Source organism: Pinus tabuliformis, chromosome 3_1 (genome assembly GCF_031772625.1).
Source record: "Pinus tabuliformis cultivar Carrire ecotype Pingquan chromosome 3_1, CPIR1, whole genome shotgun sequence".
Taxonomy (NCBI): Eukaryota; Viridiplantae; Streptophyta; class Pinopsida; order Pinales; family Pinaceae; genus Pinus; species Pinus tabuliformis.
Window position 1 is genome coordinate 624,700,880 of NC_142301.1, and position 18,749 is coordinate 624,719,628.

The following is an 18,749-nucleotide window of genomic DNA, read 5'->3' on the forward strand; positions in this document are numbered from 1 at the left end:
TATTGTAAATGGTTTGAGCAATGTCATGTGATGATTTTGTGCATATCTCTATAGAAGTTTGGAGCATGTAAGACTTTATCTATACAATTACAAATCCAACCAAGGGACCAACTAATTGGTGAAAGGTATTCTTCCCCGTCCATTATTTATATCTTTGGCATAATAAATTAATCTTAAAAGTTGAGTAATGAGTCTTCTTATTTTCTTTGTCATTAACTTGACCCTAATAAACTAGGGATCATTCTCTATCAACCACCCCGGACTTTCCCAAGAAAAAGTTTCTTTGTATTTTGTGTGTGTTTTAATTTATTTTTTTTTGGTGTGGGTATGGGTTATTTTATGTTTTGATTTGTTATATATATATATATAGATATATGCTAACTTTCATTTTAATGTTGTTTGTTAGTTCTTCAATGTATCTATGTGAATGAGAAGCACCATTAATGACACACTTAGCCATCCATAGTAACACTAAAAGAGGTGCTACTATTACATGACAATGCATTACATGCCTTACAAAAAGAAAAAAATGGGATGGTGGTGTGTTCTCTAGTAAAGTAGCAACACCTACTGTGTTATACCCTAATTATCCCATGTCCATCAATATGCAGATCTCATTCACTTAGTGTAGTTATAAAAGATGTGTGATACACATTATCATATGGGAGTATTGCAATAAGTGCTCCCATACATTTGTTAATGTACCAAAGAGCATAGTAAATTTATGCACATTTCATATATGACTATTTGATGCACTTCAAATGATAGTGAGTTTTGTTAATTGATGTGACCTGTGTACATGCTTAGAGTTAGCATGGTTTGAATTCCAAGGTGACACTATTAAGAACTTTTTAAAAGAAAAAGAAAGAAAATAGAAATGTAGGCTAATTTTAAATGTTTAGCTAGTTAAAACAACTATCAATATATGGTATCTATGTAGATGAAAACTATAGATTTATATGTTTGCCAAAATTCTAAAAATAAATCAAATATATTATGGAATAGAAGGAATAATGAAATATAACGATTCAATAACACAAGACAAAGAAGTGCTCATACTAGAATATAAAGCATTGGTGCTTGTATGTGTGTGGTGCATTATATACAATTTAAAATGAAAAGTTCAATGCGATATATCTTTTTAAACCCTACCATGGTGCCCCACTTATTATATTGAAGGTACAATAAATATTATTTTTTAAAATAACTTAACCTACCTTAGTGCACATAGGAGGGTAATACATGGCTATGATGGTATCTTTCATATATAACATTGGCCAAATTTTTTGAAACCTTTACAACATACCATAGAACAATCTACATTAATATAACTCTATTTAACACATTGAAAATAATTTATTAAAAAAAAGTGTTGATATTAACATGAATAAGCACTAACAAAAATATATTTAGTAAAACTTTTACCTAAATTTATTTATTAAAAATATAATATAAATAAACTAATTTTATTAAAACATTTTAAAATTAATATTTAATATTTTTTGAATAAATTATCTATTAAATTTGAAACAAAACATTATTTAAATCTAAATTGAAATTGTTGTAAACTTACATTTTAATAATAATAATTAAGTTTTCACAATTATCAAATTTAACTTAATGTTAACTAAAGTATTTGATTTCAATTTTGTTAAAATTGGTGAAAAGTGCATATGTAAATAAATAAATGACAGATACACAAAATGCTTTATATAATTGTTATTATTATAATATATAGAATCGAATATACATGAGTTTGGATTGTATTAAAGTTCATTATTATTTTAAATTTTTAGTTGTAAATATAATTATATAGATAAATTAATTAAGAAGTAATAATTTAAAGGTTTAGGAAATAGATTTTGTATTTTTCCCCACTTAACTAAAATAAAAATTAGTCAATAGAGTAGCCAAACGTTTTGTTTTTTAATATTATTTTATAAGAGGTGCTTCCAATGACACTTCAACGTTATCCTTAAAGGGTTTTTGAGTTAATGAATATCTAAATTTAGTTTTTCCTTTGATTTATTATTATACAGGATTGAAAAATCTCACTACATAATTTCATAGCAAAAATTAACAATTTTTTCCAAAATTCAAATTTTATCAAAAATTACAACTCTTTACACCATTCAAATCGATATCAAGTTCCTGCATGAATGAGAAAACAATATAGGGCATGGTTCTGGTAATATTTCTAAGTATTTAACAATGTAAATTGCTTCTGGACCTCAAAACCAGAGATGGGGAGAAACCAAGGAGTGAGCAATGGTGCCATACGCTGAGATCATATGCGCAGCACTGCAATTTCGAGTTTCAACACCCATACTTTCAAAGACACCATGAGGTTGAGCGTTTAATGTGTATTGCAATCTTTGGAGCTTGTGACTCAGCTCCATGGCCTCTGATCTCAACAGGGAATTCTCTTCTCTTATATGAGCATAATGCGCTGAAGTAATGTTGAGTTTCTTCAATATCTCCCCATTCTCTGCTCTCAAATGATCCACCTCAGCCCTCAGCTGGTCCACAAGATGTTGTTTCTGGAGCCTAGACCTCCTTGCAGACTCTCTGTTAGACAACATCCTTCTCTGCTTCCTCTCCTCTCTAACTTGTTGCTCCTCTGTTTTGTCAGAGGCTGAGTGGCCCCAAATGTGTGACATGGCCTCCCCATTGCGCCAAGGAGAATTCAATGAATCCTCTGTTGGGTACCCCTCGTTCACCGACACAGGCACTGATCTCCTAGTGGGCACTTCAGATATAGATCCAGGAGTATTCAGATTGGCAGAAAACAACATATTTCCATATTGGGTACGCCCCATATCATATATTTCTCTGCTAAATTGTGCTGGACTGATTGGGATTACCGAGTTGTTCTAAAGGTCCATTTCATTTGAATGAGAAACAAGCATCTGATTTGACTGCAAGTCTAAGAAAAAGGGAAAACCAGGTACAAATGTTTCAGATCCTGGCTTGATAATCACTCCCTCTGCTCCAAAAATTGAAGAATCTACCACGGTCATTGATTCTGACTCCACCACTGCTCCTTTGTTGCCTCTGATGAGTCAATTAGGATTGGAAATGACACCATATACCCTAATCACCAGGGAAGGTATCAAGATCTGAAATAATTGCAAAGAAAGTTTGGGAATTTTCAAGGAAGACAAAGTGAGTAATAGGCATCAACAATGATGAGAAAAGACTTGTGCCACAGATGCCAACAGAGAAAAGTTTGAAGAATCTCTGCAACAATGGCGATATAATCCAAATAACAATTGATGCTCCTCATCTGAGTCAATCCACCGAGCTTTAGTTTGATTCCAACTCCTCCGAAGCCCGTGGCCTTGTTATAACAGTGAACTCCTGTGAGGATATTGGCTTGACCTGTCAATGCAATCCCCACAGCAGCCGAAAAGATGACAATGTCCGTTACAACGTTGTCGTTGCCCATGAGGCTTATGCCCACGCTGCTAAATTTCCTCTCGTCGGGGCTTCCGCCGGCGGTAATGCGCTGCCCCAGGAAGGAATTCCAGATGTATGTCTCGTGCCCACCCTGAACCATGATGCCAGATGACTTGAAATGCGAGATATAGCAATTATCGATGTTCAAATTTTGAATTTGGGCTTGAATTTGGGCGGGGCGGGTTCACCAGTTCAAATTTCGAATTTGAATTTGCTCAGGTAGTGGATAATGAAGAAACAAAATAGGTTTCCCATGTATTTAAGAAGTACGCTGCTCGGTGATTCCAAAATTCGAAATTGAAATGAGAAGGAAATGGGAGGGAGTACGCCACTTTGGGGTTTTCAAATTTTGAAATTTAAATTAGAGGGAAGTGGGAGACGATAAATGATAGCCAGAACGCATGACGCCATGGTATGATGGGCATGTCATATATGGGCACGAGTAAGATATGTATGATGCACATGAGCATGCCTCTGCATTTCAATGACCGTCCATACAAACAGCCAGATGGATGATCATATCATGAACGACAAAGCCTATACACATTCTCCTATTAATCGGAAACTGTTAGCCAGGAAATGATGCACACGGGTTGACAGCCAGAGCCGATGTCAGAACCCGTGTCCCAAGACTGTCCTTAGAGAGCATTTATAATGCTATAGAGGTGGAAATAGGAACTGCCAAATAAAATCCGACCATAGTTGAAAACAGACCAGACTGGACAAGACACAGGGCGCGTTCAGCGTTCAAATTCTGAACGTGTCAGGATATATACATGATATATATGGATATATACATAATATATATTCATATATACATTATATGAATATATCTGAGTGCGAAAATAGTTATATAAATTAAATGGTGAATTAATATGAATGAAGTTGTTTATGAGTTTACAATTTTGTTTGGATCACAAATTTTTTGTCTTAATTTATTGAGAAAATTTTCGAAAAATCCGACTGTTAAAGTGTTTGAATCCTTTTTTATGGTGGAAATGAATTCAGCACCATCAAGAATCCTAAAGTACCCAAAGTCTTGAAGCTTGACAATTTTAACTAGGATTTCCAAAATTTCAACCTGATTTTGTTAAAATCTTGCAAGAATTTCCATTATTTTCGAGGCAAAATTATGACCTTGTTAACTTATCTGTATGTATGTGAATAGCTTTTAAACTATGTTGCATGAGTTTCTCAAGCATGGGAACATTGGGAACTTAGGTACGGGTGTCGAGAAGGGCTAGAGGCTTAGGTATGGGTGTCGGGAAGGGCTAGAGGTTTCCCCAAAATTTACAGGAAACAGTTAATCAGGAGTGGTAATATTATATGATAAAAAAATAAAAAATATAAAAATAAAAAACAATTTTTAATTATATAATTTATATAATAATCAAATTAATATTGAATCAAAATATTCAAATATTCAAATCAATTTAAATATATAAATAATAAATATATAATCTCTCTTATATATAAATATATTCTTTAGGTGTCTTTGAGTGTCTCCCTTTTATATATATAAAATATTAAGTTAAGTTCATAATGACATATGATGAGTCTTTGAAACAATACTTCAAAATACAAAGGGACAATTTTACATATTTTTTCTGGTTATTCTTAAGAAAAAAGTAAAGAAACTCTAATGTTTAAGCATTCACTGCCACATACAATATGCATACACAATCTTCTGCCATATATATATATAAAAAACAAAAGTAATACTCGTCACCATGACATCCCAGATATCGCCCTTACATCGAGGTGTCACACACTTCCTTAACCCATCAAGAGATTGCTCCAGTTTCTCAATTAAGGATATGGGTGTTAAGGGTCTTTGACCTTTTCAACTTAGGCTCATGTTTTGTGGACAGTTCAGCGTATTTCTCTACAGGCTTTGTATTCCCCAACCCCAAGGAAGGCAAGAACTAAAAAAAACAGTCTTCAAAGCTCTCGGAACTTTCCCAAGCTCCCATTGCAGCTCCCCCTGAAAAGGGAACGTTCCCATACAACACCAAAGCTCAGAACTTTCCCAAGCTCCCATTGCAGCTCCCCCTGAAAAGGGAACATTCCCATACAACACCAAAGCTCAGAACTTTCCCAAGCTCCCATTGCAGCTCCCCCTGAAAAGGGAACATTCCCATACAACACCAAAGCTCCAAAGCTCCACGAAACGCGGGAACCATTGGAATGGGTTTCCCAACTCTTAGGAGTGGTTCCCATGTAACATAGCTTTTAAAATATCAATGTCATTTAATATTGGGAGTAAGTAATATTCCAAATTTAGAAAGTAAGAAATTGAAAAATTTTGTACAAACCCTTAATTTAAATCAGAATGGAGGTTAGAAATTGAAACATATTTTAAACATTGGAAATGGAGTGATTTAACTAACCCGTGGAATTTTGGAGGTAAGAAACTGAAAATCTTCCTAGAAACCCTTAGAGGTAAGACACTAAAAAACTTCCTGCAAACCCTTAAGAGATAAGAAACAACTTTCTAGAAACCCTTGATTTAAAGAATGGAGGTAAAAACTTTTAGAAACCTGGCCATAGAATTTTATATGAGAAAAAGTATATTTTTATATTATGAAATTTATACTATTCATATGGAAATTTTGAAACGTTGATTCTGAGATAAATAATACTTATTGACATAACTAGAAATTACTCTGAAATAAACCACACCTATTGACATAACCAAAGATTACTCTGAAATAAACCACACCTATTGACATAACCAAAAATTATATGTATAGCATTGTATTTGATTTGCTATGGTATTATGAAGTTTTTTTCCATTTGATAGCTATATGTTTTTTCCTTACCAATTGCATCACTGAGCTATATAAATGATATAGTATGTATTTTTTATTATTATTTTTACTTGAATAACTAAAAAAATGGTCTATTTTCGGTAGAAAAAAAAAAAAAAAGAGTTGTCTTTAGTGCTACTTTTTGGAAGCTTTTATGGTGGGTTTTTCTAATCAAATGTCTCTAAAATCTAGGAGGAATTTATTGAAATCACAAGCTTGATGGTTAATCCTGTGCAATAGAAGTGCCCTAGGGTTTTTTCCGTCAAATTTCTCTAAAATCTAGCAGAAATTTATTGAAATCACAAGCTAGATGGGTAATCTTGTGCAAACGAAGTGCCCTAGGGGTTTTCCAGGGTGCTGAGTCCCTATATACAGTGAAAAAAACTAGTTTAAATAGCACAAATCAAGATTTCACCTCAAATTTTTCCACCGGATTTCACACTAGAAAATCCAAAAAATTGCACTAAAACCAACTCTGAAAAAAAAAAAAAAAAAAAGGAAAAAAGAAAAAGAAAAAGAAAGATAAGATTGAAATCTGCAACATTTTTATAAAGTATTTATATTTTTTCTTTAAAAAATAAAAATTTTGAAAGATGTATTCTAAAATAAACCAAATAAAACACTAAAAATTTAAAGTAGAAATAAATCACACCTATTCATATAACTAGATTAAACCACACCTATTCATATAACTAGATTAACGTAGACAAAGATATAGTTAAAATCTAAATTGTAGAAGACTTATTCTGAAATAAACCACTAGAAATTTGAGGTGGAAATAAATTACACCTATTCATATAACTAGATTAATGTGAACAGAGATATAGTTGAAATCTATAACATTCATAATTTTTCTTTAAAGAATGAAAATTCTGGAAAAACTTATTCTAAAATAAACCACTAAAAATTAACAGATATATAGTTGAAATCTACAACATTATTATTTTCCTTTTTTAAAACTAAAATTATGAAAACCTATGACACCTATTAACATAACCAGAAACTATCTACGTGAGCAGAGGGATGATTGAAATGGGTGCTCAGAAATGTGGTCACATATGGAGATAATGACGTCTTGGAGCGGTTTACTGCATTAATAATTAATAACATTAGATTTTGTTAATTATGCTTAGATAAGGATGGCAGGAGACTGAGCACTAAATCATTCAGGAATATATTATCCTGTTTTTATTCCTTTGTATATATTTGTGTGCATTATTTCGCCTTTAAAGTCACGGATTCACTATTTCTTGGATTGATGTGATAGCAGCTGGGATAAAGTTGGACAGATAAGGGCAAACGTAGCTAGTGAGGGGCAGTACTTCAGAGGAATATCATGCAAATATATTTAAAATCTTTATGATGTTGGCACTTTAAAGACATACTTAGCACCTGGAAACAATTTTTGGAAAAAAAATTATGTATTGAAAAGTCTAAAGAATACAGAGATTACATGTGAGAGACATTGATGAAAACCAACCAAAACCCATGTCAATAAAGTCCTTTCTAGACCAACTCCTGTAACAAAAGCGTCATGTTCGCTCTGCCACTGAACATGCTCAACTCTAGCCAAACTATCCAAGAAATAAGCACTACCAAAAGGAAATGGTTTCCACTATATATAGAAAATACAAATTTCACACCTACATATCTCACTACCAAAATCATCCAAGCACTTTCAACAAAATTTCCATTTCGGTAAATACAGTATGACTAATAAAAATTCATGTCGCATTACAAATCATAAATCCAGCCTTTCAGCACACAGAAAGAATCACAAACATAATGATCCGTAAAGCAGGGATTCCTCATTCCAGTAATTCTTTATTATTTTATTAAACATTTATTCAAGAGAATAAGATAAAGTTCTTATTAAAAAAACAGGGAATTGATGCCACAGATCGGCACCTATGAATACATAAGATGATATAACTTATATTGTGAAGCATTGTTCTGTGCCTAGTGTGTTCTACTTGTCTGGCTCCTTCAACATTTTCTATTCAAACAATGTTTTCATCACCCAAGGGGTTTTTGATATTGTGGTATGACTCAACATAACAAATGCCTTCAACTAGACAAAATCAGAATATCTTAAAATACTTATGTACAACGGATAAAAGCTTTCTGTGCATTGTTGTACCTTATTGTTAAGTCAAATCGTGATCAGCAATCTAATAAAAGAAAGTTAATATATTGAAATTGTCCTTGTAGCCCCTTTATAGACAAAACAATGGATAAAGTTATATTATTGTAGCCTAAGTCATTTAAATTTGCTGGAATGTTTAGCCTTCAAAGAAGCAAACCTAGTGGGTTTAGTGAGAGCAATGGTAGTTGAGCATATATGCTCTATGTATTGTTTGCGTGACTTGAACCCACGTGCTTTCAAGTCCTTTGGCGTGATTTTGGTCCTTTTAACCATAGCATCAACATTTATCTTTTTTGTTTTCTCTGGAAATTAAAACATTATCAATAAATATCAAAATCCACATAGATATAATGACCATGTAACGAATATGAAAAGACAATTCATTGACTAGCTATCAATAAATATCAAAATCTATATAGATATAATGAGAATATGGTGAACATGTAACGAATATGAAAAGAAAATGCATTAACTAGTCATAAAAAAATATGTCAATGTTATTATGAGCTATGATATGTAGTATATAGCTCACCTCTCTTAATTTATCTTGAAGTCTAGGTGAATGCCGCAATGGTTGAGGAAAATGTGATTTTTGTTGAGTATCATGTCCACCATCATACATGTACAAAGGTGTTTTAGGAGATGTATATTCATTACTCTGAACATTAGATTATACATAGATATAAGTATGTGACTCAAATAGAATTAAATGTAAAAATATGATAAAATTATAAGAGTATAAATAAATATAATCTTACCTTGTATTGTGACATTGGACGTGAAAATGGTTGTAGCATTTGAACCATTTCATTTCCATTCTTCTTAAGGCTTCGACAAGGGGTTTTCATTGATTGTGATGGTTCCAAAGGGAACACTTGCACCATAAATATGAAATAACACACACACACATAATAAAAAAAAATCAAGGATAACGATATATAATACAGAACATCCATTTCTCATCCCATCATTATGGTAAAACATAGCAATTTATATATTAATGTTTTTAGTGGAATAGGTTATATGGATTAAAAACATACTGGCCCAATAACCCCTTGAAAACCTTGAAATCTAGGTGAGCGTCGTAAAAGTTGGTGGCTTGAATTTGGGGAATTTTGTTGATTAGGCTATGCATATCAATCACAATGAGAAATTACTATACACTTATAATAAATATAAATATTATTTAATGTTAAAATGTCTAAAAAATTAATATATGCAAAAAAATGGACTCAACTGTGTTGTCATTGTCTTGATTAGTTTCATCAAAGTTTAATATATGGTTGTGCCCATCTAATCCTTCTTCCCCTGCATCATCGGGAACCTCAGTCCTTACTTTCTCTTTTAAAGCAATATCTATGCGCTTCATTGTCTCCATACGTCTATGAGGTAGACTCTGATCCCAACATTGAATTTTTTCACAAATCCTTTGCTTTGAAGTATCATTAAGCTGATCAAATGTAACAATTGACTGTGAAAACAAGTTTCAATGAACTTAGTCCACAACAATAAATTAATATTAATAAAAAAAATATACAGATAAATACTAATAAATACTTACAGCTGAAAGAATTTCTTCATTGATAATATTAGTAAAAAATCATATACAAATAAATACTAATAAATACTTACAGCTGAAAGAATTTCTTCATTGACAAATCTTTTATATGCTTGTTGTCGTGCACGACATAGCCTTGCATCTAAATCATATTGTATTTTGGCATTTTGCCTTTTAACTGCACTTGTTGATTTGACCGCCCATGTAGCATTTGTATCTCTTACTCGACCTCTTTGACGTGGAGAAATTGGTGGGGGATTGTGGGTGGTAGCCCGATGATGATTAAGGCCAGATAGCTTAGATCGACTCAAGTTCCCCGCACAGCCACCAACAAGACAAGTGAACACTTGCCTGGTGCCTTTGATAGTTACCTCCCATTCATGTCTATTTTCCTCCATTTTCTTACTTCCTTATAAATGAATATGTAGACAACAGTGTTGTTAAAAACATCATAAAAACACTTCAAAGTAAAAATCAATATTCATATCTATTTTTTGTGGTTACCATAACTATCAACTTTTATAAAATATAGGCCAAAATATTTAAAACAACTCTTCAAGATTCTTGTTATATCAATTTGCATGATTTGTAAATGTTACAGTTTTAAGTTCTTGTTAGATCAATTTACATGCTTTGTAAATCTAACAGTCTTAAGTGAACACAGGTTGGGATAAGTGGTCTCATTGGGACTACATGGTTCCCAACAAAGCCAGCCCCTCATTAATAAACCTTCTTTACAGTCCAATAAATATTTTTTAGAAGAAAATGTTGCCCTCTCTAATTGACTGCTATCCTTGTGTTAAATGGAATTCCCCGCATCCAATATACCTGCTGGATACCTTAATATACAGTAGACATAAGCTCATGAGATGGAAACAAGCTTGGTTCAATAATACCACACTACAAAGTGATTCTACAAACTGATTTAAATCTCAAGGCCTTCAGTGTACTTACTTTTATGATTTACAGGATTATGATATAAATCTCATGGTCTTCAATGTAATTTTATAATTTTGAATTTGAAGTATTGAAATTACTGGAAATTCAACAACCCTAAGACAAAAACAGAACACAAACAAGTTAGGACAAGGAAATTGCCAATACATATAACAAAACATAACCACTGCAACTGCCAACAAGAAGCCAGAGACAGCCCAAAGCATAGCAGCACTGAAGCTGCCAGCAATGTTAAAGACCCAATAATATGGACAACGTTTAATTGATCCAATCATTTGAAATAAATGAGTCCTACAATCCAACCTGACTTCACGTCCAAAAAATTGAAGCTTGCCGTCAGCAATACCAGTGAATATGAAGTATGCAATTGCTTCACATCTTAACATGCTTGTAAAACTTCGCAGTTTTTATAGCTTGTACCAGCATTATCAATTTCTAGGGCAGTGATCTGGTCAGAAGTTTGGCGTCTTATTTAATTCTTTCAGACTGTAGAGTCCAAACCCCTAGTTTTGAAGCTTAATCTTTCGTCATGTTCTCGCATAAACTTTACCTTATAGTGCCAACCATAACCAGATAAAGCATGTTTCCAAAGACTGTTAACAACAAACAATTTCAATGAGTAAGATCTCAATTGTGAATTATGCAAATGGGGTCCCAAAAATAATCTCGCATCTGCTCTTATATGTCACCTTATTAGTGAGGACTAAGATCAACAATCCAGGACTTTCGAGGACGGAAGATAAAATACAAGGCCAATTTAAAATGGCCAAGCAGACACACAAAATTGATTGGGGTAAATTGAAGCAAAGAGGAGTTGATTGCGGCCTTTTTAGACCTGGTTATGAAAATTGTCTAATTGGGTTACCCTACCATGGAAAGAATCTCATCCGGCTTACCCCAGCATCATCATTCCACTTAAAATTAAATGTGACAGCTCTACCATAGTTATGTGTGAGGAATTTCAGGCCGGCTCGGTTACTATTGCCACTACTAGACCGTAAGTATGCAAGGGTATACGATAATACCTGTATACACGCAAGACAGAGGTCGAAAGAGCATTTGAAATCTTCCGTCCTCAAAGTGCTGCATGCACTGAATCACCTTCTGTAACCTCTCCTCTATTCGCTGGAGTTCAATGGTTGTAACCTCTCCTCTGTTCGCCGGAGTTCAATGGTTGAATTGTCGGGAGTTTGAATTTCCGGGATTTGAGCAGATAATACATTATCGAGGATGGTTCGTAAGGTTCGTAAATGTAATTAATATGCCAGAGTGGAGGCCAAAGTGGAGGCGGGCAGAGTCGATGGGCAGGAACACGGTAGACGGTAGAGTCGTCGGAGCTGCGTGACCTGTAATCACCGGAGAGGGATGCATGATCCATGGTCAAGCATGTAAGCACACGATGACATCAAGGGGGCTGTCTGCCGCTGTCAGGAGGGTGTAAGGACATAGCATTAACTTTGCTATAGAGGTGGAAATAGGAACTGCCAGCAAAATGGGATCTGAAAAGATTGTGTGTGTACAGCTATGGGATTTCAGCCAGTACTAACGAGACCTCCCTTCTTTGTATGCAGCATGACCATCACTATCTTATGGGGATCACCATCCTGGGGCTTGACGTGAGGGTTAGTGCATGGTAATATACATCGTATGGTCATGGGATGCCGGGAGACTAATTTTCGGCAGCTTCCGACGACCGTAGGAACGAGCCCCGACTCAGTAAGTACCAATGGACCATTAAATTAAATATTCAATGTGATGCTCATTTTCAATTTTGCAAACCCGCCCAATGTTGGCATTATGATTCTGGTATGGCTCTATGTTACAGATGTTGTACTTGATGGCAACACCCTCAAGTGGCAATGCTCTGCTCAGGCTCTCAAAATGTTGAAAATTAAGAGGTACGCAGGAGAATAGTTCAAAAGGTGCGTACACGCAGGTCACCTGTTCAGAAGGTGCATACCCCCAGTTCACTTACTTCAAGGCAGAGAAGCGTGTTCACGTGGGGTTTCCTATGTTTGGCCCGTGGTATTTAGCCCGTCGTTCTTGATTCTATGGTTTTGGCCCATGGTATTGTGTTATATTATTATTATTATTGAGCCCCATGTCTTTGGGCCCCTTGTATTGGTTACCTATGGTATTGATCCATGATTTTAGGAAGAGCTTGCCTATATAAAGCAAAGGAGATCACTTGGCTAAGCATCTTTTGCAAATTGAATATCTTAAGGTCTAAAATATTGGGTTATTGTTTTAAAAGCTTGATTTATATAAAAGTGAAGTTGAAAGCGAATCTGTGAAGGGTGATCTCTCGAGCGCATGAACAGATCTGAGCATCTGACTATCTGTGGCACACTGGGGGACTCCCAATTCGACCCTAATCAGAGGTACGCAGGTGATTAACGGTGCAAGTGTGTGGGTACGCAGAATAGAAGAAGGAGAAGTGCATGGGTACGCAGAGCAGAAGAAGGAGAAGTGCGTGGGTACGCAGAGCAGAAGAAGGCGCAGTGCGTGGGTACGCAGCGCGACAGAGGTTCAGGTGCGTAGGCACAGGGAAAGTACGTGGCGCTTCAGAAGCCGCAGTGCGTAGGTAAGTAGCGCGATAGCATCTGTGGGTGCGTGGCTACAGTAGCAGTACGCAGCGCGATAGTATCTGTGGGTGCGTACCTACAGTAACAGTACGCAGCGCGATTGAAGAAACAATGCGTGGGTACGCGGTGCAGCAAAAGGCTCTCTGCGGGTATACGCAGGGGAGCAGAAGGTGAAGTGCGTAGCCACGCAGGCCAGAGAAAGAAAAATTGCGTATCTGTCTTAAGATCTTTTGTTGACTGAATTTTTCTGTTGATAAGGTGTTCTGGGTTTAGTTTACTGTTATTGTGGATCTGGTTACTGCAGTTGACTGGGTGATTTACTTGTACTTGATGATCATTTGATGTTTATGGATCCAGTTTGAAAATTTATGAAAAGTGGTCCTTGAAAGAAAAGAAGTAGGGGGTTGTAGCTCCCTTCCAGGAGAGACTGGAAAACGAGAGAGAGTTGTAGCTCTCTGCAGGTTGAAGCCTGCGTACTGGTAAAGGACTGCACCAGTACAAAATCATTGTAAAAGGAGTTTCTAATTTGAAAGAAGATAGAGACATATTGCAACAGGTGGTTTTCACCCACATTGGGTTTCGACCTTACATCTGGTGTTCTTTGGTGTGACTATCTGTTTTCTTTGTTCATGCTCATTATTTTATGGTACTGACATGCAAAATAATTCAAAGTATAAATAAGAAAGATTTATTAAAAGAACTTGATAATACTGATTCACCCCCCCTCTTAGTATTATTTCCAACAATTGGTATCAGAGCAGGTCCTTCGGAGAAGCTTGATCGCTTGAAGGAAGATCATTCATCATGAGCAACTACGAGAGGGAAGCATCAATCAGGCCACCAATTTTTGATGGGAAAAACTTCAATTATTGGAAGGTAAGAGTTACTTCCTATCTTCAATCTCTTGGTACATAAGTTTGGGATATCATAGATACAGGCTACACTTTTCCTTCAGTTGCTCCTACAGATACGGCCGAAAAGAAGAAATATGAAACAAATGCTAAAGCAGTCAATACTCTGTTGGTATGCTTATCTCAAACAGAATTCGCGAAGGTTATGCAATATAAATCCGCAAAAGAAATATGGGACAAGATTGTCTTGAGCTACGAAGGAGATGAACAGGTAAAGCATGCTAAACTTCAAACCCTCAGGATTCAATATGAGAATCTCAAAATGTATAATGATGAAAGTGTGGCTAACTATTTCCTTCGGGTAGATGAGATTGTTAATTGCATGAAAAACTTGGGTGAAGAAATAAAAGAGGCTATTGTGGTTGAAAAAGTTTTAAGATCATTGTCCCCTAAGTTTGAATCTAAAGTGTCTGCAATAGAAGAAAAGGAAAATCTACGAATTCTTACTATGTCCCAACTACACGGAATTCTAACTGCTTATGAAATGAGAAAGGGAGGTCCATCAGACAGGAGAGAAGCCGCTTTCAAGGCTTCAGGCAAAGGAGACTATTATGAAGCAAGTCACGTTCCATAAGAAGAAGAAGAAGAATCAAATTTTGTCAGAAATCTTCAAAGGGGTACTGGAAGGTTTAGAGGTAAGTTACCTTTTAAATGCTTTTCTTGTGGAAGAGTAGGTCACTATGCTGCAAAATGTCCTCATAAGGATAAAGGAAAGGAACCTGCTAGATGGAACAAGAAACAGATTGCAAATAAGAAAAGCTACTACACTCATGAAGATAGTGATGGTCTATCAAATAGTGATGAAGATGAACGAGGTAATGACTATAAAATTTTAATGGCATTTGAAGATGATGATTACATGGATGCTATAGATGTGGATAGCTTTTGTGAATAAATTTCTAGACTCAAGACATGTATAGAAGAAAAGAATAGGATCATTGATACTCTACAACTTCAAATTGATGAAAAAGAAAAATATCTTGAAAAGTTAGAAGGTGAAATTGTTGGTCTTAGAAAAGAGATTGAGAAAAAAAAGGCTATTAATCTTAAGTTTGTCAAAGGATCTAAAACTCTGGATGAGATCATCAATGTACAGCGTTCTCCTCTAAACAAGACAGGTCTGGGCTATAATGGAGAAACCTCTCAAGCATCCACCTCAAAGAGTTATCTTGATGCAGCAAGAAGGAATGAAAAAAAGCACAATGGAGATCACAAGTAGGGACCAATTACAAACAAAGACTATCAGGCAAATCAGGAGCAATTCGTCTTAAGGATGAACAAAAGCTACAACCAGCCACAGGTAAAATCCTCTCAATTTGCTTCAAGAATGAATGACAATAGAAATTACAATCGTTTGGCCGGAAGATTTGATAACCGCAGAAGTTTCTTCAATGGACAATGCTTTTCTTGCCATAACCTTGGTCACAAAGCAGCTCAATGTGTTGCATATAAAACGATCATGACTAGAGAAGCTCAAAAACAAAGAAGTATGACCGGGATTACAAAAAGGACCTATAACAACTTTTCGGTTCTTGAAAATGAAGTTGAATGTTCTATTTGCAATAACTTTGGTCATGAAGATTCTGAATGCAGGAGCAGGTTTCAGCAGACAAAGGAACAAGCCTCAAGCACCAAAACATGGAGAATAAAGGAACCACAAATAGAAAGATGTGGGATAGCATTTTATGCAGAGGGACAGGAAAATCTATGGTACATTGACAATGGATGTTCGAAGCATATGACAGGTGATAAAGAAAAACTTAAATCATATTCTGCTTTAGAAAAGGGAAAGAAAGTTTCTTTTGGAAATGATACTCCTGCAACTATAAAAGGAAAGGGAACTGCTCAGTTAAAAGAAAAGGTCAAAGCTGGAAATGTTTTGTATGTTGATGGATTGAAGCATAATCTTCTAAGTTTCAGCCAGATGTGTGATCAAGGAACCGATGTGATATTTAGAACAAATGGATGTCTTGTTCGTGATTTTGATACAGGTAAAACGGTGATCAAAGGTAAAATAACTCCAAATAATCTATACATATTTGAAGAAGGACAACAACAATGCTATCTAAGCAAGGATGATGAACACTGGTTATGGCACCGGAGGTTGGGGCATCTAAGCTTTTCACAAATAAGGAAAGCATGCAAATATCAGGCAGTTCACGGTCTTCCAGATATCAAGATTCCAGACAACACCATATGCAAGTCATGTCAGTTTGGAAAGCAAACCAGAACTAACTTTCCAGAGAAGGAAGGATCAGCTAGCATGCCTCTTGAGCTAGTACATACAGATACATGTGGATCATTCAGGAAAATTACACCTCGAGGAGAAGAATACTTGATATTATTCATTGACGATTTCTCCAGGTTTGTCTGGTTAGGACTTATGAAGCACAAAGATGAAGCATTCAAAAAATTCAAATCTTTTAAAGCCTTGGTTGAAAATGAGTCAGGATACAAAATTAAGTGCCTCAGATCCGACAGAGGTGGGGAGTTTACATCAAATGAATTTTTCGATTTCTGTGAAGAACATGGGATAAGGAGAGAATTTTCTATAGCTAGAACTCCTCAGCAAAATGGAGTGGTGGAAAGAATGAACAGAACAGTCCAACAAATGGCTCGGGCTATGCTTGATGAGTCTGGAACTCCCACAGCTTTCGGGGGTGAAGCTGCATATGCTGCGGTTGTTATTCTCAACAAAACAAATGTCCGGGTGAACAACACTCAAACCCCAGCTCTGGTATGGTGAGACTCCTTCGGTAAAACACTTCAAAATCTTTGGGAGAAAATGCTATATTAAGAATACTGACGAGCAACTTGGCAAACTTGAACCTAGAGCAGATGAAGGCATTCTTCTTGGTTATTCTCCACACAGCAAAGCATACAAGTGCTACAATAAAAGACTTGGAAGAATTGTTGACAGCATTGATGTAGTGGTTGATGAGAAGGGATACATTCCTAGGCAAGTAAATCATGAAGATATCGAAGAAGATGAAGACTACCCTCAAAGACAGAATGATGAAGAAGAAGAACCTCAGGAAGAACCATAGGAGCAGAGAAGGATAGAAGAGAATACTCCATCCATATATGTTCAGAAGAATCATCCAGAATCTCAGATTTGGGGCAGAAAGAAGCAGGTGTACAAACAAGAAGAACAATTGCAGAAGCTTCAAGCTACTTGGCATTACTCTCTTCCACTGAACCACAAAATCTGAAAGAAGCATGCAAAGATGAATGTTGGGTCAAAGCAATGGATGAAGAACTTGAGCAAATAAAAAAGAACAACACTTGGGAGCTGGTTCCTAGACCAAAGGATAAGAGTATTATAGGGACAAAATGGGTCTTGAAAAATAAATTGAATGAAAATGGAGAAGTGATTAGAAACAAGGCCAGACTTGTTTGTAAAGGGTATGCACAGCAAGAAGGAATAGATTTTGAAGAAACTTTTGCTCCTGTTGCAAGACTTGAGGCCATCCGAATGTTCTTTGCTTTCTCAAGATTTCAAAACTTCAAATTATTTCAAATGGACGTAAAATCAACCTTTCTGAATGGAGACTTAGAAGAAGAAGTATACATTGAGCAGCCAGATGGTTTCATTCTTGGAAATGATCCAAATCTTGTATGCAGATTGAAAAAGGCCCTCTATGGTATTAAACAAGCTCCAAGGGCTTGGTACTATCGTTTGGACAAATATCTTCATCAACAAGGTTTTTCAAAAGGATCAGAAGATAGCAATCTTTATATAAAAGTTGAAAATGAAAAATTGTTAATACTTGTTGTGTATGTAGATGACATTATCTTTGGTAGCAATGAAGAAGCTATGAGTCAAAACTTTGCCTTGGTCATGCAGAAAGAATTTGTAATGTCCTTGCTGGGAGAACTGACATATTTCCTTGGTTTGCAAATACAACAAAAAGAAGGAAGGATCTTTTTGTCTCAAACCAAGTATCTCAAACAGATTTTGAAGAAATATGGCATGGAAGATGCAAAACCAGTATGTACACCCATGGTCACAGGATGTAGCCTCAGTGCTAATGATGAATCAGCAGCAGTGCATCAACCAACCTACAGATCTATGATTGGAAGTCTACTTTATTTGACAGGTACCTGACCGGACATCATGCATGTAGTGGGAATAGTTGGAAGATTTCAGGCAAATACAAAGGAGACTCATCTTCAGGCAGTGAAGAGAATTTTCAAATATATTCAAGGGACTCAAAATTATGGCTTATGGTATCCTAGAGATACAGATCTCACACTTCATGCTTATACAAATGCAGATTGGGCCGGAAGCGTGGATGACAGGAAGAGCACAAGTGGTGGTGC

General features: G+C 35.6%; 1 protein-coding gene and 1 pseudogene across 1 annotated transcript; both read right to left on the reverse strand.

Annotated features, from left to right (window-relative positions):
• Window positions 1–2,231: 2,231 nt before the first annotated feature.
• On the reverse strand, window positions 2,232–2,819 carry LOC149188586 (basic leucine zipper 43-like). Its single transcript, XM_089410002.1, has one exon. The coding sequence runs from the start codon at window positions 2,817–2,819 to the stop codon at window positions 2,232–2,234; it is 588 nt and encodes a 195-aa protein (XP_089266128.1).
• Window positions 2,820–3,151: 332 nt separating this feature from the next.
• On the reverse strand, window positions 3,152–3,559 carry LOC149188587 (polygalacturonase QRT3 pseudogene; annotated as a pseudogene).
• Window positions 3,560–18,749: the final 15,190 nt, after the last annotated feature.